The sequence below is a fragment of the Erythranthe guttata genome, chromosome 6, assembly GCF_056151865.1.
Source record: "Erythranthe guttata isolate IM_541 chromosome 6, IM_541, whole genome shotgun sequence".
NCBI lineage: Eukaryota > Viridiplantae > Streptophyta > Magnoliopsida > Lamiales > Phrymaceae > Erythranthe > Erythranthe guttata.
The window spans coordinates 18,831,347-18,853,701 of NC_142538.1; the positions used below are offsets into that span (position 1 = coordinate 18,831,347).

General features: G+C 36.0%; 6 protein-coding genes across 9 annotated transcripts in view; 2 read left to right on the plus strand and 4 right to left on the minus strand.

Annotated features, from left to right (window-relative positions):
* The window catches only part of LOC105955303 (putative late blight resistance protein homolog R1B-16), a 53,425-nt gene that overhangs the window by 17,265 nt on the left and 13,805 nt on the right, over positions 1 to 22,355 (minus strand). The gene's annotated exons all lie outside the window — the stretch shown is intronic.
* LOC105955479 (cysteine-rich receptor-like protein kinase 42) lies at positions 397 to 3,707 on the plus strand. Its single transcript, XM_088820159.1, has 8 exons — positions 397 to 495; positions 613 to 1,188; positions 1,292 to 1,318; positions 1,836 to 2,282; positions 2,372 to 2,487; positions 2,618 to 2,878; positions 3,195 to 3,395; positions 3,508 to 3,707. Exons 1-8 carry the CDS (start codon positions 408 to 410, stop codon positions 3,574 to 3,576), a joined length of 1,785 nt encoding a protein of 594 aa, XP_088676285.1. The 5' UTR covers positions 397 to 407; the 3' UTR covers positions 3,577 to 3,707.
* On the minus strand, positions 3,234 to 6,357 carry LOC105955480 (chitinase-like protein). 2 transcript variants are annotated; one of them, XM_088820161.1, is made up of 6 exons: positions 5,897 to 6,357; positions 5,713 to 5,763; positions 5,361 to 5,494; positions 4,557 to 4,657; positions 4,265 to 4,463; positions 3,234 to 3,369 (listed from the first exon to the last, which is right to left on the minus strand). In XM_088820161.1, exons 1-5 carry the CDS (start codon positions 6,245 to 6,247, stop codon positions 4,282 to 4,284), a joined length of 819 nt encoding a protein of 272 aa, XP_088676287.1. In that variant the 5' UTR covers positions 6,248 to 6,357; the 3' UTR covers positions 3,234 to 3,369; positions 4,265 to 4,281. The 2 variants fall into 2 exon arrangements, with proteins under 2 accessions (XP_088676287.1, XP_012834661.2); XM_012979207.2 differs by lacking the exon at positions 3,234 to 3,369 and having other exon boundaries at positions 3,861 to 4,463.
* On the minus strand, positions 7,015 to 10,552 carry LOC105955481 (UDP-arabinopyranose mutase). Of its 3 annotated transcripts, none has more exons than XM_088820163.1 (5): positions 10,445 to 10,552; positions 10,156 to 10,298; positions 9,075 to 9,204; positions 8,690 to 8,991; positions 7,015 to 7,103 (listed from the first exon to the last, which is right to left on the minus strand). In XM_088820163.1, the coding sequence occupies exons 2-4, from the start codon at positions 10,267 to 10,269 to the stop codon at positions 8,972 to 8,974; spliced, it is 264 nt and encodes an 87-aa protein (XP_088676289.1). In that variant the 5' UTR covers positions 10,270 to 10,298; positions 10,445 to 10,552; the 3' UTR covers positions 7,015 to 7,103; positions 8,690 to 8,971. The 3 variants fall into 3 exon arrangements, with proteins under 3 accessions (XP_088676289.1, XP_088676288.1, XP_088676290.1); XM_088820162.1 differs by having other exon boundaries at positions 8,690 to 9,002; positions 10,445 to 10,536; XM_088820164.1 differs by having other exon boundaries at positions 10,156 to 10,315; positions 10,445 to 10,535.
* On the minus strand, positions 11,295 to 14,505 carry LOC105955300 (putative serine/threonine-protein kinase PBL26). The gene is made up of 5 exons (XM_088820160.1): positions 14,265 to 14,505; positions 13,540 to 13,748; positions 13,033 to 13,222; positions 12,531 to 12,931; positions 11,295 to 11,854 (listed from the first exon to the last, which is right to left on the minus strand). The coding sequence occupies exons 1-5, from the start codon at positions 14,368 to 14,370 to the stop codon at positions 11,570 to 11,572; spliced, it is 1,191 nt and encodes a 396-aa protein (XP_088676286.1). The 5' UTR covers positions 14,371 to 14,505; the 3' UTR covers positions 11,295 to 11,569.
* On the plus strand, positions 15,627 to 21,968 carry CYP97A3 (cytochrome P450, family 97, subfamily A, polypeptide 3). Its single transcript, XM_012979204.2, has 16 exons — positions 15,627 to 16,029; positions 16,137 to 16,281; positions 16,787 to 17,000; positions 17,086 to 17,157; positions 17,270 to 17,380; positions 17,493 to 17,684; positions 17,766 to 17,927; positions 18,011 to 18,106; positions 19,716 to 19,817; positions 20,036 to 20,068; positions 20,199 to 20,279; positions 20,382 to 20,464; positions 20,697 to 20,828; positions 21,097 to 21,157; positions 21,323 to 21,388; positions 21,622 to 21,968. The coding sequence occupies exons 1-16, from the start codon at positions 15,930 to 15,932 to the stop codon at positions 21,808 to 21,810; spliced, it is 1,839 nt and encodes a 612-aa protein (XP_012834658.1). The 5' UTR covers positions 15,627 to 15,929; the 3' UTR covers positions 21,811 to 21,968.

A 22,355-nucleotide genomic window follows, 5' to 3' on the forward strand; every position in this document is an offset into this window, starting at 1 on the left:
AGAAAATAATAGCTTTAAGTATTTTATATTGTCTTTTCCCTCTTGAATTTGATGGCTATAAATTAAATTAAAAATTATTTCTTGATTTTTTTTTTATTTAAACTATATATAAATGCCAAGAAAAATCAATTGGCGGAGATTTCAAGAAAATAAAAATATTTTTATATTTTGCTAGTAATATAAAAAAAAACATTTGCAATAAGTTGCGAGATGACCTCTATTTTGCCAACCTTCGTACAGTGAGACTCTACTATGCATGCATCGAAAACAAGGCTCTATAAACTAAGCAATTAAATTATGAATATACAAGAATATCCAATTTTTTTATTCGATTCTAATGATCAGAAAATAGATAGCCCTATAAAGAGAAATTAGTGCTGATCAGGTTCTTAGAGAGAGAGAGAGAGATGGAAGTAGTATGCATAAAGTTTATGCTTCCATATTTGCTCTTGATAACTCTTCTTTCTCTTCAAGTCTCGTCATATGATCCATCAGGTTTTACATAGTTTTCGATTTCGATTCCGCAGCTTTTACGTTGTTATTCTTTTAGTATGACGTTTTTAAGGATGTAATAATTACGCGTTTGATTGTCCGATGAAAACGCATTTGCAGATTGCAGGTTAAACTTCACTTCATATCCATACAAACCAATAGGTGGATGCAATAACACCAAAGAAAACCTCAAAGACTGGAACAACAACACCTTCCCGAAAACGAGCTGCTGCCAAAACACCCTCCTCGTTTATTCCCACGCCTTAGCTCTCGAAGCGCACAACAACCCAACCGGAAACATCTTCGTTGACCAAAGTCAATGGAACCACTGCATCGGACCATTCCCGATCCAGCCCGGCACGTCAGCTCAAAACTGCGGACTCGGGAAATTCTTCTACGGAAGTAGCAAATGCTCGACTCTTCAGATTTCGAATATCGATAGAAAAGTCGTTGATCGTTGTTCTGGCTTTGGTTCTTCTTCGTTCGACGATGCTTGTGGGAATTGCATTCTTACAATGTCGGAGACGTTGGATAGTGTGTTGAAGGAGTTCGGTGTTTTGGGAAATGATACGGAGAAAGCTATTTGTCTTGTCGGTCTTGTTGTGTCGGTTATAGCTGCGAAAATATTGAATGGGAGTGCTTATTCATCTGGGATTGATGATTTTGATAGGTGTTTGCCTGCTTTGGCTGTTTCAGGTGGGATTTTTTTTTTTTTTTTTCTAATTCATTTTTTACACATAGTTGTGTGTGGGTTTTATATTGCTAAATTACTGATATGATGATATTGACTAATTTGCAGAAAAGGTATACTACATCAAACTTACCTGTAAGTACAACTTCATTTATCTACTTGTCTAGTATTTTTCTGTTCTATATAGGAATCTGTTATTTTTCGAGTAGTGATGAAATTAGGAGTGGAAATTGGAGCGGGAATTTACGAATTCAATTGATTCTTATCCAAATACTACCGATTTTGGAATACCATTTCTCATTCTGATTTTTTAATGGAATTGGAACACATATTAGATTCCGATATCTGATCGATTGATTTCTGGAAATTATATTTATAGTATCTACATTATTGTGTATTTTATATTATAGATGACAAAATTTTAGAAATTTCCAAATTCTACCAATTCTTATCCGAAATTTTGCGATTTTAAAAAGAGTTTTTTTCATTTCAATTTCTGAATTTTCTTTTTAGCGGAAATGGAATTTGTTATTCACTTCCGAAAGTGTTGATTCCGGCCTGATCCGTCCGATTTCCACCCCTAGTTGAAATTGACAAACACAACTTTTTAACTATTTCTTTTTGTGTTTTTTTCTGTTTTGATAATATTCAGATGGTTTGGCCGAAGCTTTACTAGCAGTAGTCCTAGTGATAATCGCGCTAACCGCAATCATAGCCCTGATAAAATATGTGACGAAGAATCAAAAGGAAGGCAAGAAACCCCTCAAGTACAAAAACATCGCAGCTAGATTCTCTGGGCTCTACAGATTCTCGTTAGCAGAAATCGAGAATGCAATAAACTACAACAACGAAAAGAAGTACCTAGGGAGAGGCAGTGCGGGCCGAGTTTACAGGGGCGTTCTTCCTAGCGGACAGCTAGTGGCAATCAAGCAAATATACAAGAGTAACACCTCCGATTCTTTCACTAGAGAAATCGAAGGTCTTTCCAGAGTTAGACATCCGAATCTTGTCTGTCTATTCGGATGCTGTATTGAAGATGGGGAACAGTATTTAGTCTACGAGTATTGCTCTAATGGAAATCTAGCTCAACATCTCTTAAGTATGTTTTTCCCTTTTCTTTTTTTTCTTTATAAAAAAAAAGTATGCTTGTTTTCGGAATCACACATCTATCTATGTTTTCATGTACAGTGAACGACAAAGTTCTAACATGGGAGTCGAGGGTGAAAATACTGAGGGACTGTGCATTTGCCCTCAAGTATCTCCATAATCACGTAAACGGATGCATCGTTCATCGAGATATTAAGGTGCATATATATATATACATACATGTCTATATAAGAGACAACCTCATCTAACAAACTACGTATTATCGGTGAATTTTGACATTTTTTCTTTTTTTTTTTTTTTTTTTTTGGTTCTTTGTGTGTTTTGTAGCTGACGAATATTCTATTGGCTCAAAATATGGACCCAAAGCTTTCAGATTTTGGACTGATGAGAATGTTGGGTATGGAAGAGAGCAAAGTGTATACAGATGTTCGGGGGACAATAGGTTATATGGATCCAGAGTATATGAGCAATGCAAAACTTACGAGTGCTAGTGATATTTACAGTTTCGGAATTGTCATTCTGCAACTTCTGTCCGGACAAAGAGTCATTGAACTTGACCTAGATGCCAGAGACCAGCTCACAAGAAAGGTACACCGTACCCCCCTAACCCCATACACACGAACGCCATTTTTTCTAATAGTATAGTATTGTCGGCAGAGACATAAATACGCACAAAAAGACGCACACATGGAGCACCTAGTTGATGGTTAATGCACAAACAAACACAGTTGGAGTATGCATAGGGTGATGGGGGGCTATGGCCCCCCTACACCGTTTTTTTTTTTTTTTCTGAGCAGTTTAGTATAGTTGGCCCTCCACATACATAGATACATGCAAAAATACACACACACAGAGAGACACTCACCTAGTTGATGGTGTATTGAATCTTGAGAAAACAATGCAGGCAAAGGATGTGAACATGGGAAAACGGCCTCTGACGGATTTTCAAGACCCGAAGATGAAAGGAAACATTGTGGACGTAGATTTTGAGTCCATATTGCAAATAGCGGTGCTCTGCGTAGCAAGTTCAAGTACAGGCCGTCCCACCATAGATTTGGTTTTCGAAGAGCTGGACAAGGCTTTGAAAAACACACGGCTGGAGATGGTTAGTTTACTACTCAAGTTAATACATATATACACACACACGTACATAATACATGTTTGATTAGAAATTCGATTTTACTAATGATTTACGGTTTGGGGTTTTCCGCTTGCAGAAAGCAAGGAAGGAGAAGAGCTTATTCGGCGCATCACCGTCAAAATCACCTGAAAGGATGAGTGTGTAATACAATAATACATTGGATGTTTCTCAATCCTTTTTGAGAACTCCTTTGGACCTACTTGAGATGTTTCATACAAAATAATAGAGAAGATCGAAATGTACAAATGATGTATGATATAAGAAATACTTTAGTGCTATAGATTACTTGTAATTTAAAGAATAGGAAAAAGAGAATAAAAGAAAATGTCATATCAGACCAAATAAAAAGAGAATACATTCAACCATCAAGATTAAACAAAAGAACAATTTAAATGTTTATGATTTATGGAGTGAAATTTTACTTGGTCATTTAAAAGAAGAAAAAAAAGTTAATTTAATGAAATCATCCAGTACATTTTCGAGCAGGCCAATTCTGTCTCCATTACTCAATTGAGCTTGCCTATATGCTACAAAGACATCTTTCTCTGTCTTTTGATCTCATGGGTTTTCACTCTGTCTCAAAACATCCGACACTAAGTTCACAAAAGTTACAGTAAATTAAATCGAGACTAAAAGTTTCACTTGGATCATATATTTTTCTCTGTTGTGGAAAAAGATAATGGCATATATATACACATGAGAAGATGACAGAATAAGTCCTCGTTTCCATTGTTTTCGTATATGGATGAGAACTCACAAGCATGACCTGCTGGCTTTTCGACCAAATTGAGCAACATTCTATCACGTATATTGACTCAGCTTGTAAAATTTACCTTTCCGATCGAACTTCCTAACTTTCAATCCTATCCATGGAATCACCATCTTCATCTGCTGAGTTATGCTCACCTCGCGAGATCATATTCAGTAAAGTCTTGGTGGCTTGACCGACGGCACGAGAAGTCTTCTTTGCGGCCCCCACAACCACTGGTTGTAGGGAGATGATTGGCAGGCTAGCCCTTTCCTGAATCATGGCTTTTTACACAAAAAAATATCCAATTATTACAATCCAGTTCGTGAAAAAGATACTAAATAAAAACCAGGCAAAAAGAGGAACGAACGTCTTACACATTGTCTGTTCGCGAGCAACTGAACCTATTTGTCGGATTCCAGCTTCTGCTGCTTGCACCGCTTGAGAAGATTTGTTGACTCCGTCTGCTATTTCTTGGCTGAGAACCAGATGAAAAGAACATATTTATTTCGAGATGTATCAAGATTATAGTTTTTAATTACTAATGAGGAAAAAATGAGAGATTTCGAGCTTCAAGTAGTGTACGCTTAGTCTTTATTACATTTTCCAGCTTAAGAGATACACATGTTAATGACTACCCCAAAACCAACATAGATTAACTAGTGGAGAGGCTAACTGACTCATGTCACTCATCTGGGAAATCTGGAGATTACAGAGATCTTACACCGAACCCACAAATCTAAATCCAGAGACTTGCCGTATGTTCTCTTAACCAAGTAACTGAACAGCTCTATTGGTTGTTAATGAGTAAAAACCTGACTAGTTTTGCAAATGGTATAAATGGCTTAAATGACATATTCCTCTGTTTCAGAAACTATGATAAATGATCAGTCAACTAGACTATTTTTCAAGGGGTGTAACAAGTAATTCAGCCATATTTTGCAAACAAGTAAACATTTAATAACAACCGGTACTATTCAAATTATGTTACGAAGCAGTTCTTGGTACAATTAGAAGTACATTAGGCATCTAAACCTCTAAAACCATTTTAGGAAGCAGTTTGGTTTTCCCTTTTTTTTTTTCAATTCTAGTCAAATTGATATGCTCCAGCTCTTGAAAAGGAGTATTGCTTAAAACAGTTAAGAAAGGCGTGAAAAATGGGGCGAAAAAAGAAGAAATACCTCAAGTCATTCAATTCGAGTGTTAGATCACTGATTTCCATGCCAGAGAGCCTGATTGCAGCCATTGTACTAGGGAGCTCTTCACGAGCAGTATCGGCTAATTTTGCAAGGGATATTGCTGCCCTTCGCATTGCCTACAACATAAACAATACAAACGTATTCATGAAATGAGTTCGCCTAGACCATAAACATAGTAAACAAAACAGCATCTCTTTGGTTCATTTTTTTCTCATTCTTTGGAAATTCTTTCTCTATAGGCAAACTTTTTGTTATTTCGCCTTCCAGTTTCTCGAAAAACCTTCAATTTCTTTTTTCCCATGTACAACGAGATTGAGACGGAAAATATACTTACAAATAGTGTTGGCACAGCTGCAGCAACAAGGCTAACGAATGCAACAGAAGTCTGCATATCACGAATCAAAATTGGAAAGAGAAAATCAAATTCTGATCTGAATCCATTAGAGAGAGAAAATAAGTACAAACTGGAAAAACAAATTCACTAATTACAAAAAAGGGAAAGAGGAAAATTAAAGTACCGTGCAACCAATGAAGGCGAGGAGCAGGAAAGCTTGATCGCTCAAGCTCAATTTGGGGGCGGCCGAAATTATACTAGCTGGAATAGAAGGGCTTCTCACTTCAAAATTCAACAATTGATTACCCCGCTGCGAATCGGATAATACGTCGACGTTTCTAGAAGAAAACTGAACCGAATCATTCGAAATTCCCGATGAGCACGATACTCCGAGGCGGAAACGGCGTCGCGTTAGTGGTTTGAGCATGGCCGTAGGGCTGAAAACGACGAAGTGCAAGCTTGCAGGAAAGGCGGCAGGTTTTGGGACAAAATTAGGCGGAGACACGGTTGCGAGTAGGCCGCCGGGGGGTTTCATGACTCGCAGAGGCCGGAGAGGTGGGGGCGGAAACTCCGACGGAAGAGAAATATGAGTCTTTTTAGCTTCTAGGAAACGGCAAAACTCATAAACTTGGAAAACCACGTGGAAATAACAACGGATAATTATTTAAATAAATGAGATAAATTCTTTCAACTAAATAATATTATGGGCAAATTACAACCACCACCCATGAGGTAAGATCAAATTATAAAAAATACCCTCTTGTTTGCATAATTATAATCACCCATCAATTGTGTATTGTCTTACGAAAAAACCCTTTCAGTTGGTAAATTGGTAAATTTAAGATGTTTAGCCAAATTTTCATACCGTTTTATTGTGCGGTTCGGTTAATAACTGAATTATCGATTTTTTATTAAAAATATGTTTTCTTTTTTAATTAATTTTAGTTTAAATACTAATATTTCATATAAAAATTTATATATATAAAAATAAAAAACTGAATATCGAACTGAATTACCGATTCGGTAATCGGCATGTACCAAATTTTTGTTCGGTCGGTTTAGCGACAGAATGAACACTCCTATGTAAATTTGACAACGTAAGGGTGAACGTGTAAGGAAATACATAGATGAGGGGTGGTTGTAATTACGCAAACAAGAGGGTTTTTTCGTAATTTAACTCCTCAATGGGTGGCCGTAATTTGCCCTAATATTATTTAGGGTTTCTTGTTGTATGAGTCGAGCTAATAAATCATTCATGTGGTTAGCAATGTCAAAATGCTATGCATTACTAGTAAAAAGGAATTAATAGAAGATCAAAGATTAGCTTAATAATGAACTATACACACATGTATGTATATAAATCCCCACATGTAATATACATGCACACACCACTACATACAGATGAAGAGTTAATTGCATAGACCCCCCTGTGTTATTTCTCGGAAGCAAAAAACTCCCCCGGAAAAAAAAATTAGCATATAACCCCCTATGTTGTGTTTTAGTCAGCCCACCGCCCCTTTGTGTGCACTGGCTCGTTGACTTACGTGAAATGACAGAATTGCCCTGAATAAAAAATAAAGCAAAAAAGAAAAAAAAATCAAACTAATTTAATTATAAATAACCTAAATTTAGAGGACCAAATTGTAATTTCCAAAGTTTACACCTTCTTCCCCATTTCCGTCAGCACCGCCGCCGTCTGGCCCTCCGACACCCACCCACTCCTTCAAATTTCTCTCCCTCTACACTGCCGCCGTCTCGAATCACCGCCGCCCACCCCTCGTTCAAATTCCTCTCCTCGACACCTTACCCCAGAGCCCTTCAACTTTGTCAGCTACCATCTTCTTCCCGTAAGCCCCCCCTCCCCCTAAAATTCTTTACCAGACAAAGCACCACCACATCCATCCCCCAACCCCACCTGCCCCAACTCTTCCTACCTGTCAACAATGCGCCGGGGCGACTACACCAACGGTATCACGTCGTGACGGCGTCGATTTTGATTTCTCCTTGAGAAGTCGGCAAAAAATAAAAATTAAAAAATCCAATTTAAATATCTCCGAAGCCCTTCGCCGGAGGATATTGAGGCGAGTTTTGCTTCGATTTGTTCGGATTTGTGTCCATCTATTGGGAATTTGGATTCTCAGGTGTTGTGAAGGAATTTGGTTAAACACGATTCATTTTACGATTTTCTTCAGCCATGTTTGGACGCGGAAAAAGATTACTCAAGCAGTCTAGGAGTGCAAGAAATATCAGGTTCCCAGCTTTATTTACGCTTCTGATATTGATAATGGTGGCATTGGTGCTTTTATTCGGAAAGAACGACGACCGATCGAGATTGATGTCTGATCTCGAGAACCAAAAATGGAACAGCTTCGACTCTTTGGTTCAGTTAAATCCGACGGTAGAATTAAGAAATGGGACTGATTTGATATGGCAGATACCAGACTTGCCTAAGGCGGTTCTCTTCTTGGCTCATGGTTGTAATGGCAGAGCACTTAATTTTTGGGATAAGTCTCGTAATTGCCCAAATTGTGTTGGTTTGCCCGAAGAGAGGCTCATTGTTCTTGTGGTGGCATTTACGGGCGGTGATAGGGTATTGTCGAGAGTTATGGTGAGGTGAACGGGGATATAGTGGAAGGGGCAGTCCTAGACGATAGAAGAAGTGGTAGGGGGCTGCGAAGCGGAGATGGGCCATGGGAGAGCTGGGGTTTGACATTATAGTGGTGGTTTTAGGTGTAGTGAAGAAGAGGGTATTTCATAAAATATGAGGGACTGAATTGATAATTTAGAAAACTTTAATTTGTCCTAAAATGTCCTAAAACGCACGCCCAGCTGCATGAACCGCGAGTGTATCCCACGATTCGCTCGTAGGGTCCTTATTGTCATTGACTTCCTTTCATAGGGGGGTATTTGCTAATTTTTTTATCAGAGGGGGTTTTTTGACAATTAGACATTTCACAGGGGAGCCGAGTGCAAATACCCCTACAGATGAATATAGAAACAAATAACAGAGGGGGCAAAAAAGGAAAATAAAAAAATATCGACATCTACCAAATGATTCCGGCCTTCTACATTGTTCATATTCATTTCCGGATACTCTTCTTATTCACAAACTATATAACAAATGCCCACCTCATCATATTCGATGCTTAGTCGAGACATTATTTCGAAATAAGCAATCGAAAAAAATAAGAGCAGCTTTGTTCTCTTGAGAAGAGCACTCATTTATAGAAGCCCTCTCTCGTTTCGTGCAAAACGTGCATTAATATTTATCGGAGCATCCTGAGAAAAATCTGGAAGTGAGAAAATAGAAACAAGAATCATACTCGTGCAGCACAAAAACGACGGCGAAAGAGATAACTTACGAGTAGGAAGAACAGGAAGCATAATATGCTGGATATTGAGAGACTCGATGAACGAAAGAATTTCTTCTTTGTCAGTTGCCACAAACAAATTCAAAATCTTCTCGTTCAATTTCCCAGCTTTCAACGTTCTCTGCCAATCAAGAAAAATAAATTGCACATGAAGAAATTATTTTAAGAAATTCAGTTTCCAAGAAATAACAACGTTATTATCCAATAAAGTATTCCGATAATTTTTCTAGTATTAACTAACATTCTGGACTTTGGAAGATTCGATAAAGTGACTACTTTTCCAACACCAACTAGTTAATTTTTTTTATCTTCTACAAACTGCAACAGCGACGAAAACGAAAAAAGAGAGAATCGAGAATTATCCTTAAACTACTAAAGCAGCTCACTACTTCAAGATAATAAACAAAATCCAGCGTTTTCGACAAACATGTCGAATCTGAAATACTAAATCTGTCATCACAAACACACACATAGTAAAAAAAAAAAGAGAGAAAAACAAAACCACAAATAATCAGAAACCCTTTACCCCCCTCCAACGAAGACAAATCAAGAACACGGAATCGAATCGTTGATAAATTTAAGACAAACCCATGTCGAAATAACCAAAAAAGTGTACACAAAATCCAGCATTTTCAACAAACATGTCAAATCGGAAATACTAATCTGCCATCACAAACACACACACATAGTAAAAAAGAGAGAGAGAAACAAAAGCACAAATAATCAGAAACCCCTTACCCCCTCCAATGAAGCAAATCAAGAAACACGGAATCGAATTGTTGACGAAATTAAAGACAAACCCATGTCCAAATAACCAAAAAGTGTACACAAAATCCATTATCACATACTCATATATGTTTTCCCTCTTCTCCGGGGATGATTAGGGTTTATCACATTCCATCCTACACCCGTCGAACTTGACCATGTAATAACCAACCGACAAACGACAACCGGTGTCCGTGTATATAGTATAATATATCATACACACTTTACACAGTATTTATGTGTGTAATCATCTGTAAATCTACGGTGATATGCTAACACTGTTAATGTAGAAAGTATACATACATACCGCAAGTAGCTCGAGAAGAATGTGTTCAGGCAGAAAGGAGAGATCGTATATACTGGCGAAGTTGTTCAGTGCAGAATCGATCGCGAGCGATACAAGGGTGGGCGGATTTCTCATTCATACACCGATTTCTTTCTTGCTCTTAGCTACGGAAAACAAAAACCTAATCAATTATCTGCCATTTTAGCTACGTAAAAAAAAATTATAAAAAAGGGGAAAACTTTAAATTTCTGAGACGGTTTTAACAGATGAACAATTGTGAAATTGGGAAGGAGAAGTCACGCGTTCTTACCAGTGGTGTCTTCGTCAATACTTGATCTCTCCTCCGCGATGTTTCTGACCAAGGTTGCTCGAGAAATGTTGAATGGATTTTTTTTTTTTTTTTTTTTTTTTTTGCAGTGCGTTGATTTGTGAATTGCCTCTTTTTGACTTTGAATTTCGGATTTTGTCCCCGAACTTTGACTCGTTTTACACTTTACCCCTAAACTTAAATAATTGCACGATGCCCCCAAATATTAGACTAGATTCTGTGTAATATTTATCTGATTTATGTCTGAAATCTTATGTAGCGCCAACATAGAAACGACGGACGATACAGGGAACTGGGGAAACGAACAGCTTGGAAACGGCATGTCCCAAACATAGGGATACGACGTCTTGGTGGAAACGTGCAAATACTAAAAATATAGGGATACATTTATAAATATAGTATGCAAAACATATATAAGCTTTTTATTTATATATAAATTATTATTTTATATTTTCATAGAGACATACTCAAAATATATTTTACTTTCAACTATTAAATTATAATTGATCATTTAATCATGTAAATAATTAGGGAAGCAAGAAAAATATTTGAATATTTGTTATTCAAATATGTCTATAGCTTTTGAGAAATTGTAAAATGGCTCGTGAGGTATCCGACATATGTCCTCGAGTGTCGAACACGAAACGTTCAGGAATTAAAGTTTTTGTGCTACATAGATGAAATCTAGTTTAAGATTGATAATTAAATAGATTCAAGACATGTTTTAGTGAAAAGGTATAATAATCTCATAATCATATCCATATATATATATATATATATATATATATATATATATATATATATATATATATATATCAATTCCATCAATAGCTCTGATGAAGCTGGTTTCTACATTGTTAAATTGAACTGCTCAAGCTTCCATTAGTCCTCTTCCACAACCTTCCGGACATTTTTTTCGTCTTTTCTCGAGTACCCGTTTTTCCAATTCCTTAAAAAAACCTGTCCTAAGGAATTCTCATTGTCCCCGATACACGATCCTGTTTTCTATCCTCATCGACTTAACTATCGAATTCCGTTTTCTATTAGGATGACATTCTTAGACCCTTTTCTCTCAAATAATCCGAAATTAAATATCGTCGTTTTGTATTATTGGCCAAAATTGTTTGTGTCTCCGTATTCACTTGCCGCTTCCGCCCTCACGGACAACATGGGAACGAGACGGGACGGAACGGGGGCTTCAGAAGGAGCCGTTGCAAGGAAACTAAGGGCGGCCACAAGATCGGTGATCAATGGCCGAACGGATGGTTCCTCTTGCAGACACATGGATGCAACTCCCACCGCTTGATTTAAACTCGTCACCGGGAATTCGTTCTTGAGAAGCGGGTCCGCCATATCCGAAAACCTCTTCGGATCATGAAAATACGATTGTGCCTATATTCAACCATTTTTCAAACATTAACTTAGCAAGTTAGATAAACATTAATATTAGCACAAACCCCCTTATAACGCCTTTTTTTATCACACGACCCCCTTAATAGTGCGGTTTTAGGGGTCGTTTGCTAAAAAAGTTGCATTACAGGGGTTCTTTTGCTAATATTAATAATACGATTGCTTTTTAAAACAATTAGAGTAAACATATTTGTGTGTGTGTGATGGATTAATAGATTGCATTCAGCACCGTGTGTTTACTCTAATTGTTATAAAACTCCCCGTGTTATAAATATTAGCAAAACTCCCCCATGATCCAATTTTATTAGCAAACTACATCCTAAAAAACATCGTTTAGGGGGTTATGTGCTCAAAAAACGCATCATAGGGTATGTATGCTAATATTTTATAACTCAGGGAGTTTTTTAACAATTCATATAACACAGGGGTTTGAATGCAATAACTCTATATATGCAAAACCCTAATATAGTCCAATTTTATCAGCAAACTACTCCTATAAACACATGTTAGGGGTTGTGTGCTAAAAAAATTGCAACCTAGGGGAAGTTTTTTAATATTTATAACACGTAGAGTTTTTTGACAATTCCGTATAAAATAGGGGTAGTAAATGCAATAAACTCTATATACGACGCTATATATGAGTGATCATGAATCTTACCCAACTAACTAAATTTTGCTCGTTTGCGGGCCGTTCGGAGTCGAAAGCCTTACGGCCCGTTATAAGTTCGAGTAGGACCACACCAAAACTATACACATCCGATTTCAACGTGAGTTCGCCGTGCCTTTCGTACTCCGGTGCACAATAGCCGTAGCCCGAAATCACCCTCGGGGATACATTCGTCTTATTGCCGCCGCCGCCACTCTGCATCAGCTTCGCGAGCCCGTATTCCGATAGTTTCGGATTTTTCACCTCGTCGAGCAAAATATTCGACGATTTCAAGTCCCGGTATATGATTGGTGGATTCGCCTTCTCGTGTAAATACTCGAGCCCTTGAGCAATACCGGAAGCTATTCGCATTCTCGTCGGCCAATCTAACGGTCTTTTATCTCCCAAAATATCTACACATATAAAAAAAAATAGCAATCTTGAACTATAGTTAAAATGGATGCAATATCGGCCCGTTTTTATTCAAATCGACGGTGTGTATTAGAAAAGTTACCGAATAAGTAGGTTCCCAAAGAACCCGACGGTAAATATTCGTACACCAATAGCCGTTGATCTCCATCGGCACAATATCCGATCATACGAACAAGATTCGGGTGGCGAAGAAGACTCAGCACTAGAACTTCGACCTGAAATTCTCTGTTCCCTTGTGTTGCACCCCTGTCTAGTTGCCTAACAGCCACAATCTATTTGAAAAGAAGACAAAAAAACTACGTTAAAAGATACATTCTTAAATTTTGTTTATTGCATTCAGCACCCTCGTATTTTTTCTAATTACTAAAAAACCCCATGTTATTTTATTGCCACAACCCCCCCTATGATTCATTTGTTTTTTGCAAATTACCCCCTTAAAGGACTACTTAAGGGGTTTCTTGCCAATAAAATAATATGGGGAGCTTTTTAACAATTTGATATAATATATGGGTGTTAAATGCAATAAACTCAACTTAATTAACAATTTGAATTTTATTTATTTTTCGGAGTTGTTCGAATATGTTATTACCTGGCCACTTGATTGAAGTGTTCCTTTGAAAACTCTACCGATTCCGCCTTCGCTTAATAAACATTCTTGACGGAAATTCTTCGTCGCGGAGGCGAGTTCTCGGAAAGTGAATGTTCTAGCTGTGTTACTTCCTTCTTCTTTTTCTGCTGAATGAGCTTCTGCCTTGTTGTTAACGGCATCAGCTACCGGAATATTCTTATTGTTATTAACTACATGAAGAAAAAAAACACAAATAATGAGAAGCTACTCGATCGTATTTCTCGATAATTTTTTCGACATTAATTAGGTAAAATAAAAAAATAGAAAAAAAACAAGAAAATAAATGCAAGAACTCAATACTCATATGCCATGTTCTATTGTCTGGTCCTTAATATCCCATCCATTTGAAAGTAAAAAAATTTCTTACCAGATTAATTAATTTGAGACATGTTCAGACGAACGAACATTAATCATCTTTCATATATATATATATATATATATATATATATATATATATATATATATATATATATATATATATATATATATATATATATATATATACATACGAGTTTTTTTTAGTACTAATTGCAGATTAAAAAAAATACTCAATTTCCTCGTCATTTCGCGAAGCATTAATTAATCAAAACGATAATAAAATGCATGTGGATATGAAAACTTGATTAAATTGTAATAAAAAGACGACTCTACGTATGGTATGTATTAATAGTTTCGTACGTACGTACCAAGAGGAGGAGGAGGTGAAGCATGAATATCTTTGGCATGAGCTATCGGGACATCGTCTTTCTTAGAGTCTGCTTTCCTACTCGAAAAACACGGAAAGCAACTCATACCGACTTTTTTAGAACGTAAACCGAACAAAAATTTCACAACAAATCTCCTTCGGTGAAAACAAAGCACATAAATCCTTTCCTTTTTATTTTTTTTAATGTTCGGCTTTTCTTAAAACCTCAAAAATGTTATATTCAACACGAATCCATTCCGCGTTTTTTTTACATCTCCGTCTTAAAACCTCAAAAGGCTGTAAACAACGAAAATTCTTTCCTCGAATTATAAAAAAAAAAGGAAAAAAAGAAAATCCCAATGGGAATGCAAATGTATATGTTTTTGTGAATGTAAATTCAACCCCCAATATGTATTATAACACTAGAATCATGCATGCATGCATTACAATATATATACATGGATTATATGTATATATAGGGTGGTGAGAAGGAAGACCCCAAATTCTTGATGATAGATTGTAATAGAATATAATCTTGAGGGAAGAGAATCATTTGCAGAAGAAAACAAAGAAAAGGATGTCGTAATATGTATATGCATGGGCAAAAGCTCTTGACTTTTCTTGACAATTTGACCATTTATTTCGGAGAAAAATGATGAGATTTTTTTTGATGGATATATCTTTTTTGAGTTTTCACTTGTCTATATATTGGCTATTTGCAAACTAGTAATTTTATAAATTTATAATTATTTATATTTTCATGAACGAGTGTGGAATTTCTGTAATGCAAATCAATATTGTCGGAATCGGACCAGACACAAAATCGGATAAGCATTCGGGTTGCGGTTGCACCGATTCAACCGGTTCCACCTGGGTTTTTTCATTTTTCTATTTTTTTAATTATATGTACACATATAAATAATTAAAACAAATATTTCCACCCTTAAATAACATACCAGAGACTCTAATTTAATCCAAAAATCATGCATAATAATAATACACGTATCTCGTCAGAATAATTCATGGTGGGTCATGCATAATAAGATTATTTTTCATTAATTGGGCAAATTACGGCCAACTCCTTGAAGTAATGTCAAATTACAAAAATTCCCCTCTTGTTTGTGTAGTTACAACTATTCCCTTCACCTATGTATTTTTTTACGAAAATCCCCTCATGTTTGTAACTACCCAAACATGAGGGGAGTTTTCGTAATTTGAAATTACCTTAGGGGTGTGAGTGTGACCGTGATTTTCTCTTCGTTAATTTCTTTTTTCATCGAGGGGCAGTTTAGACATTGCAAGCACTTCGATAGGATTTTAGGTCGTTAACATAATGAAGTTATCTAACATTTATTTATACATTGAATGAAACTCTGTCAACGGAGTATCTTTATGACTTTGCTCCGTCTTAAATAGCGCCAAACCGGAAAAGATTCCTTCTTTTGATCGTTACTGGTTCGGCCCGGACACCATTATTGCCACTCCAATTTTTACTTTCACCAGATCGACGCACAGTTTCACAGGTTGTACTCTCCGCAAATCATGTTGTACATTATTTCTGGACTTGAACGAAATTGTCCCTACACTACTGGGACTAACGGACACTACACTTCCCACGTTATCATCTTTCTCTCTCCTCGGTTTTCTCTCTCTAAACCAACCAACAATGGCTGCCAACCTTTCCTTTCTTCAATTCTCATCCCCGATCCTTCAATCGAAGGACTGCAGAAGAAAATTAGCCCCCGCTGTTAATTTCAAGTCCAATGGTACGATACATGAAGTACGGTTGTACACCTAATTTCACATAGTGTTTTTTTTTTCAATTATTCTAAATTTTGTGTTATCTTTTGGTTTATAACTTGTGGTGGTGCAGGGGTGAGCTGCTCGTACTCGAGTAATGGTAGAGGAGGTCCCAAAGACGACGCCGTAAAGGAAGTGGAGAAGCTTCTAGAAGAGAAACGTAGGGCTGAGCTGTCAGCCCGTATTGCCTCCGGCGAATTTACCGTTGAAAAGCCTAGGTACAGAATCTGTATATCCAATTTTTATTATGTGTGTGTGTGTGTGTGTGTGTGTGTAAATGGGCCGGAGCATAATAGATTTAAGTTAGAACAGAGAAACTGAAGAACACAGATGAAATATTGTAGAATTTGGTTTGCAATTATATGCATGTGCTTGTAAAGGTGTACTTTTGCTTTTGTGGATCGGATTGTACCTTTTGGAAAACTTGTCGGAAACTAGCTCAAATGAGGGTGGGGAAATTGTCAAGAGTATAGAACTCATTGATAATAAGCTCAATTTAGTATGATAAATTTGCTTTGAAAATGCTACGTGTGCTATTCATTTTCTTCGAATGTTGTCTATATGTGCTTCAAAAGATTTGGAAAGAGCGATAATTGGATTTTGGGATGACAACACTACAGTTCTATATTGCTTATAAAATGGAACTAAGATTGTTTCGCGATGTATCGATCTTAATGATTTCTTTTGCGCCTTTATGATCATTTTGTTTCTCGGCAACAATAGCTTTGGTTCACAACTGAAAGATGGTTTGTCAAAATTGGGCTTGCCCGAAGAGGTGCTTGGATTCGTATTCAATTTTAGTGGTGGACCAAACAATTTAAAGATTCCAGAGGCAAGAGGTTCAATCAGTGCCATTACAAACGAGCCGTTTTTCATTCCCTTGTACGAGCTTTTTCTAACATATGGTGGAATTTTTAGGCTAACGTTTGGTCCCAAGGTTAGATTTTACGTTCCTTTACTGTACTCATTTATCCCCCAAATTTATCTGTGGTATGCTGAGTAGAATTTGGTTTCTGTTGCAGTCATTCTTGATAGTGTCGGATCCTTCAATTGCCAAACATATATTGAAAGACAATCCAAAATCTTATTCGAAGGTAAAACCAGATATAAGCTATATATGTAATAATGAACTTCATGATCGAGAATCAATCTGTAAGATGAATTTAGTTTTGAACACTTGTAAAAATAGCTTTGATTTTCTGCCAGGGCATTTTAGCTGAAATTCTTGATTTTGTGATGGGGAAAGGACTTATACCTGCTGATGGGGAGATATGGCGTGTTAGAAGACGGGCTATAGTACCTGCGCTGCATCAGAAGGTAGTACCATGATTGATGCAACACTTTCTTAAAAAAAAAGAAACCGAAAAAAATAAAGAAAGAAGAGGCTTCTTATTATGGAACTAATATACGTTCATAATGCTTATTTTAGTTTGTGGCTGCAATGTTTGGCCTATTTGGAGAAGCGACAGATAGACTGTGCAAAAAGCTTGACGCTGCTGCAGCTGATGGTGAAGATGTAGAGATGGAGTCCCTTTTTTCTCGTTTGACTTTAGATATCATCGGTAAAGCTGTCTTCAATTATGATTTCGACTCTTTAAGTGTAGACACTGGAATTGTAGAGGTATTAACTTCATCTGAATTACTTTTTTAGTTATTAAATGAAATACTGCTTAGGTGTCACTCACCACATTTTCTGGAGCAGGCTGTGTATACTGTACTAAGAGAAGCAGAAGACAGAAGTGTTGCACCGATTCCATTTTGGGAGATTCCGATATGGAAGGATATTTCCCCAAAGCTTAAGAAGGTTAACACAGCTCTCAAGCTGATTAATGACACACTAGATGATCTGATTGCAATTTGTAAGGTAAATCTTGTTTTTCTTACTTCGTTTAATTAAGTTTACGGTATAGTGCAAAATTTTGACCTATACTCGGTATTGTTGTGCAGAAAATAGTAGACGATGAAGAATTGCAGTTTCATGAGGAATACATGAATGAACAAGATCCTAGTATTCTTCATTTCCTATTAGCATCTGGTGATGATGTAAGAAGAGATCAGTTATGAGTCCTGCGTGTGTGTGTCTATATATATATATATATATATATATATATGGCAAATGACAAATAGGCCCATGACAAGGGCACTTAATTAAAAGAGGGACATCCAACTTTTTTGTTTTTCAAATAAATCCAGCTCATTCAAATTTATTTGCAAATAAGGAAAATCCCTTTATATATACCAAAATTACCCCCAATTTATTGAAACCCAATTCAACTCCAATTTCATGATTTATATCCCAATTTAGCTCGATTTCATCAATTAACCAATTTTAACCATAATTTCAATTTTGACCCCAATTTTGACCCGCCATCACCGGAGACCGTCGGCCGCCGGTCTCCGGCATTGACTTTTTTTTTTTTTTTTTTTTTTATTGAAATTTTTTTTCCCAGATATTTTTTTTCCGGCCGGTCAACTGTCGTTGACCGCCGGGTCTCCAGCGTTGACTTATTTATTTTTTATTTTTTATTTATTTTTTAATTATGTTTTTTCTTAAAAAAATATTTTACTTAATATTACTGTCTTGGTTGCTAAATTACTGTCTCCGGCAGTTATTTAACCGTTGGAGACAGTATTTTAATTGTTAATTAACTTTTTTTTTTTTTTCAAAAATATTTTAATTAATATTACTGTATTCGTTGCTAAATTACTGTCTCCAGCAGTTATTTAATTGTCGGAGACAGTAATTTAACTGTTAATTGACTTTTTTATTCTTAAAAAAAATATTTTTAATTAATATTACTGTATTCGTTGCTAAATTACTGTCTCCAGCAGTTATTTAACTGTCGGAGACAGTAACTTAACTGTTAATTGACTTTTTTATTCTTAAAAAAAAATATTTTTAATTAATATTACTGTATTCGTTGCTAAATTACTGTCTCCAGTAGTTATTTAACTGTCGGAGACAGTAATTTAACTGTTAATCGACTTTTTTTTTAAAATTTTTTTTTTCTTAAAAAAAATTATTTTAATTAATATTACTGCCTTGGCTGCTAAATTACTGTCTCCAACAGTAATTTAACTGTTTTAGACAATAATATTAATAATATTACTGTTCGGGAAAATAATATTCATAATATTACTGTCCCAAACAGTAGTATTACTGTAGTAGTATTACTGTCTGAGACAATAATTTAGTAGCCAAGACAGTAATATTAATTGAAATAATTTTTTTCTAAGAAAAAAAATCCAAGAAAAAAAAAAAAAGTCAACACCGGAATCTGACCGGAAAAAAAATATTTCAGAAAAAAAAATTATTTTCTGAAAAAAAAAATTGGGGGGTTAATGTGATATATTTGTTTAAATCCGGGGTCAATGTGTAATATTAAGGAAGTTAGAGCATGGAATTGATAAGAATTATATTATGGAGGGTATTTTAGACTAAAGACATGGGGATGGGTTTAATTGATAACTGTTTTTTTTATGGACCAAAATGCATTTAAGTCCCATGTGATGGACCTTTTTGCCATTCACCCATATATATATATATATATATATATATATATATATATATATATATATATATATATATATATATATATATAATGGAAAATGAATTTGCTCGAAAGTTCCTCATGCATGCAGTAATTTGTAGGTCTCGAGCAAGCAACTCCGTGATGATTTAATGACATTGCTCATAGCTGGACATGAAACATCGGCTGCTCTGCTGACGTGGACCTTCTATCTTCTTTCACAGGTACTGACTTAGAAGCGTAATGCAATAAATAGAAATTAATTAAGTCCAGATGAGAAAACATAACTGGGTATCATAGGGGTACAAAGGTATAAATTTACACTACGCTATAGAGTTTATTTTCCTTTTCTCGATTCTTCTTATTTGATTCCCAGTATAGCCTCAGTGTAATCATACAATTCTAAATCTACATTTTCATCTTGTGTTTTTGTAACTTGCAGGATCCTAGTGTTATGGCCAAGCTTCAAAATGAGGTACGTTGATACTTGATACTCTTTGTCGGGTTTTTTGCACGTAAACGATATTCCAACTCTCATTTGAGTATGACCATTATTATTTAAATGTTCATATTACTTAAATGTCATCTCTTACACATCCGTACAGGTGGACTTAGTTCTAGGTGATAGAATTCCCACTGTTGAAGATATGAAGAAGCTCAAATATACAACTAGAGTAATTAATGAGGTGAGCATGCACATACGATACTTGCACTTCTCTCGATGCTATCTCTACAGTTTATATATTTATATTTTTAATAACTTTGATAATATCTACATACTTTTACAGTCATTAAGACTCTATCCGCAACCACCTGTTTTGATTCGCCGCTCCCTTGAAGAGGACGTACTTGGAAAGTACCCAATTAAAAGGTTAATTTCGAAATTGCCACCAAGACTGTTACGACATTTGATTTCTGCACTCTTAGCATTGAATGAATGATTTTTCCAGTTGAATTATGGGTTCAAGTCAAGAATAACAAGTTAACTATTAAGTATATGCGCCTTGTTCATAAAAAATATTGAATGTTGAAGATCAATGGTTAGCTTACTCGATAGTGATTAAAAATGTAATATTTCTAATATATACTTCTTTTTTTTACAGGGGTGAAGATATTTTCATCTCTGTGTGGAATCTTCATCGCAGCCCTAATCATTGGGAAGATGCTGACAAATTCAATCCCGAAAGATGGCCTTTAGATGGTCCAAATCCCAATGAGACAAACCAGAATTTCAGGTCTGAATTCTGACTGTCTTGATTTTGTTCAATGTGCCCTAGAAATAAATATTGAAACACCAAACAACTCGCTCGCCTCTGAGATAAGGACAAGAATCAAATTTTGTTTTCTACCCTCATTTACATTCTTCATTTATTCTCCTAGAATAAAATCGAGTATACATCAACGTATTTTTATATAGCAATGTTTTATGGGAGTTTATTCCCTACTAATACCGTATATGTTTCCTAAGCTAATGTGATAAACTCAACGTACTCGATGTTACAGTTACTTGCCCTTTGGTGGAGGACCAAGAAAATGTATTGGAGATATGTTTGCTTCATTTGAGGTAAATTGTTTTAAGCTGACATTTTCTGGTTTCAGAGTGATCCGTAAATAGTCGTCTTCAAGTATAAATTGTATATATCGTAGAATTCCGATCCACTCGTCTTGAAATTTGAAAAGTCCAATGTCATAAAATGACAGTTTACTCTTGTCTTGTCATGGTTTGCAGAATATTGTAGCGGTGACAATGCTTGTTCGTAGATTCGACTTCCAATTAGCCCTCGGAGCACCTCCTGTAAGTATTCTGTTTATATTTTTCGTCAGTATGTGCGAAAAATTCACTTCTAAGTTAGCAACAAAGTGACAACTTACTGTATTTGAAAACCATACAAACTCCATTTCTCTAACCAGCCTCCGCACTCCACATCATCAAACTGAGTAAATGACGTTTTTACCCTCACCAAATATTATATATTTTCGGTAAATTATATATCAGCATCCCTTAAATTTAAACGTTTATTTATGCAGGTGAAAATGACTACAGGGGCAACTATTCACACAACGGAAGGTTTGAAGATGACAGTTACACCAAGGAGAAGAGCTCCGATAATTCCAAATTTAGACATTCCGACTGTGAACGTGGACTCGTCGCTGAACTTTCCGGAGGCTACAACAGTCCCGATTCAGAAAGACCAGGTCTCCCCTGTGGTTTCATAGTTATAATTGTGCATATATACATTGGATTATTTATTGAATAAAGTAAATATAGTAAGGAGCATATATCGCTTGCCCAAATAATATATATACATTGTTGTAACGCGACACATTTCATTCCACTTGCTCCAGTAGATGTTTCAAAAATCATTTTGTTACTTCGTCAAGTCTATCGGAGTTATCTCCTATTCTATTTCTCGACCATTGTTTTTCGATTATCGAAAGAAAGTTCAGTAGTAAGCCCAAGGAATGGCGAGGACCAAATCGTAGAGAGAGCCCAATAGTATGGGGCCGCCAACGGACAGCTCGCACATCCAGGGTCCTTGTCTACAGAACGCATAAAGAGAGAAACGGGAAAATGGTAGGTGGCGAGATGACCAAAGAGACGTTTAAAAAAAAAATAGAAGATATCTTCCGAAAATAAATACCGAAAATGTATAAATTCAAACCAATGATCAAGTATTTCATACTTTCTCTTGGAATTCTCTTTTTTCTACTATATTTCGGTCACTTTGTTCGTCGCTGCCGGTCCTAAATCCGTTGATAGG

Excerpts from the sequence above, each read along its gene's own strand:
- LOC105955479 (XM_088820159.1), top strand. The coding sequence starts at position 408 with ATGGAAGTAGTATGCATAAAGTTTATGCTTCCATATTTGCTCTTGATA. Across the intron at positions 1,189-1,291 it reads GCCTGCTTTGGCTGTTTCAG|AAAAGGTATACTACATCAAA; the intron begins GTGGGATTTTTT and ends ACTAATTTGCAG. Across the intron at positions 2,488-2,617 it reads TCGTTCATCGAGATATTAAG|CTGACGAATATTCTATTGGC; the intron begins GTGCATATATAT and ends TGTGTTTTGTAG.
- LOC105955480 (XM_088820161.1), bottom strand. The coding sequence starts at position 6,247 with ATGAAACCCCCCGGCGGCCTACTCGCAACCGTGTCTCCGCCTAATTTT. Across the intron at positions 5,764-5,896 it reads TCGCCTTCATTGGTTGCACG|ACTTCTGTTGCATTCGTTAG; the intron begins GTACTTTAATTT and ends CGTGATATGCAG. Across the intron at positions 5,495-5,712 it reads CAGCTGTGCCAACACTATTT|GCAATGCGAAGGGCAGCAAT; the intron begins GTAAGTATATTT and ends TTTATGTTGTAG.
- LOC105955481 (XM_088820162.1), bottom strand. The coding sequence starts at position 10,269 with ATGAGAAATCCGCCCACCCTTGTATCGCTCGCGATCGATTCTGCACTG. Across the intron at positions 9,205-10,155 it reads TTCTTCTCGAGCTACTTGCG|AGAACGTTGAAAGCTGGGAA; the intron begins GTATGTATGTAT and ends CTTGATTGGCAG. Across the intron at positions 9,003-9,074 it reads GCTTCCTGTTCTTCCTACTC|ATTTTTCTCAGGATGCTCCG; the intron begins GTAAGTTATCTC and ends TCTCACTTCCAG.
- LOC105955300 (XM_088820160.1), bottom strand. The coding sequence starts at position 14,370 with ATGAGTTGCTTTCCGTGTTTTTCGAGTAGGAAAGCAGACTCTAAGAAA. Across the intron at positions 12,932-13,032 it reads TTTGGGAACCTACTTATTCG|ATATTTTGGGAGATAAAAGA; the intron begins GTAACTTTTCTA and ends TTATATGTGTAG. Across the intron at positions 11,855-12,530 it reads AGCAAAATTTAGTTAGTTGG|GCACAATCGTATTTTCATGA; the intron begins GTAAGATTCATG and ends GGTTGAATATAG.
- CYP97A3 (XM_012979204.2), top strand. The coding sequence starts at position 15,930 with ATGGCTGCCAACCTTTCCTTTCTTCAATTCTCATCCCCGATCCTTCAA. Across the intron at positions 17,928-18,010 it reads ATCTGATTGCAATTTGTAAG|AAAATAGTAGACGATGAAGA; the intron begins GTAAATCTTGTT and ends ATTGTTGTGCAG. Across the intron at positions 20,829-21,096 it reads GAGACAAACCAGAATTTCAG|TTACTTGCCCTTTGGTGGAG; the intron begins GTCTGAATTCTG and ends TCGATGTTACAG.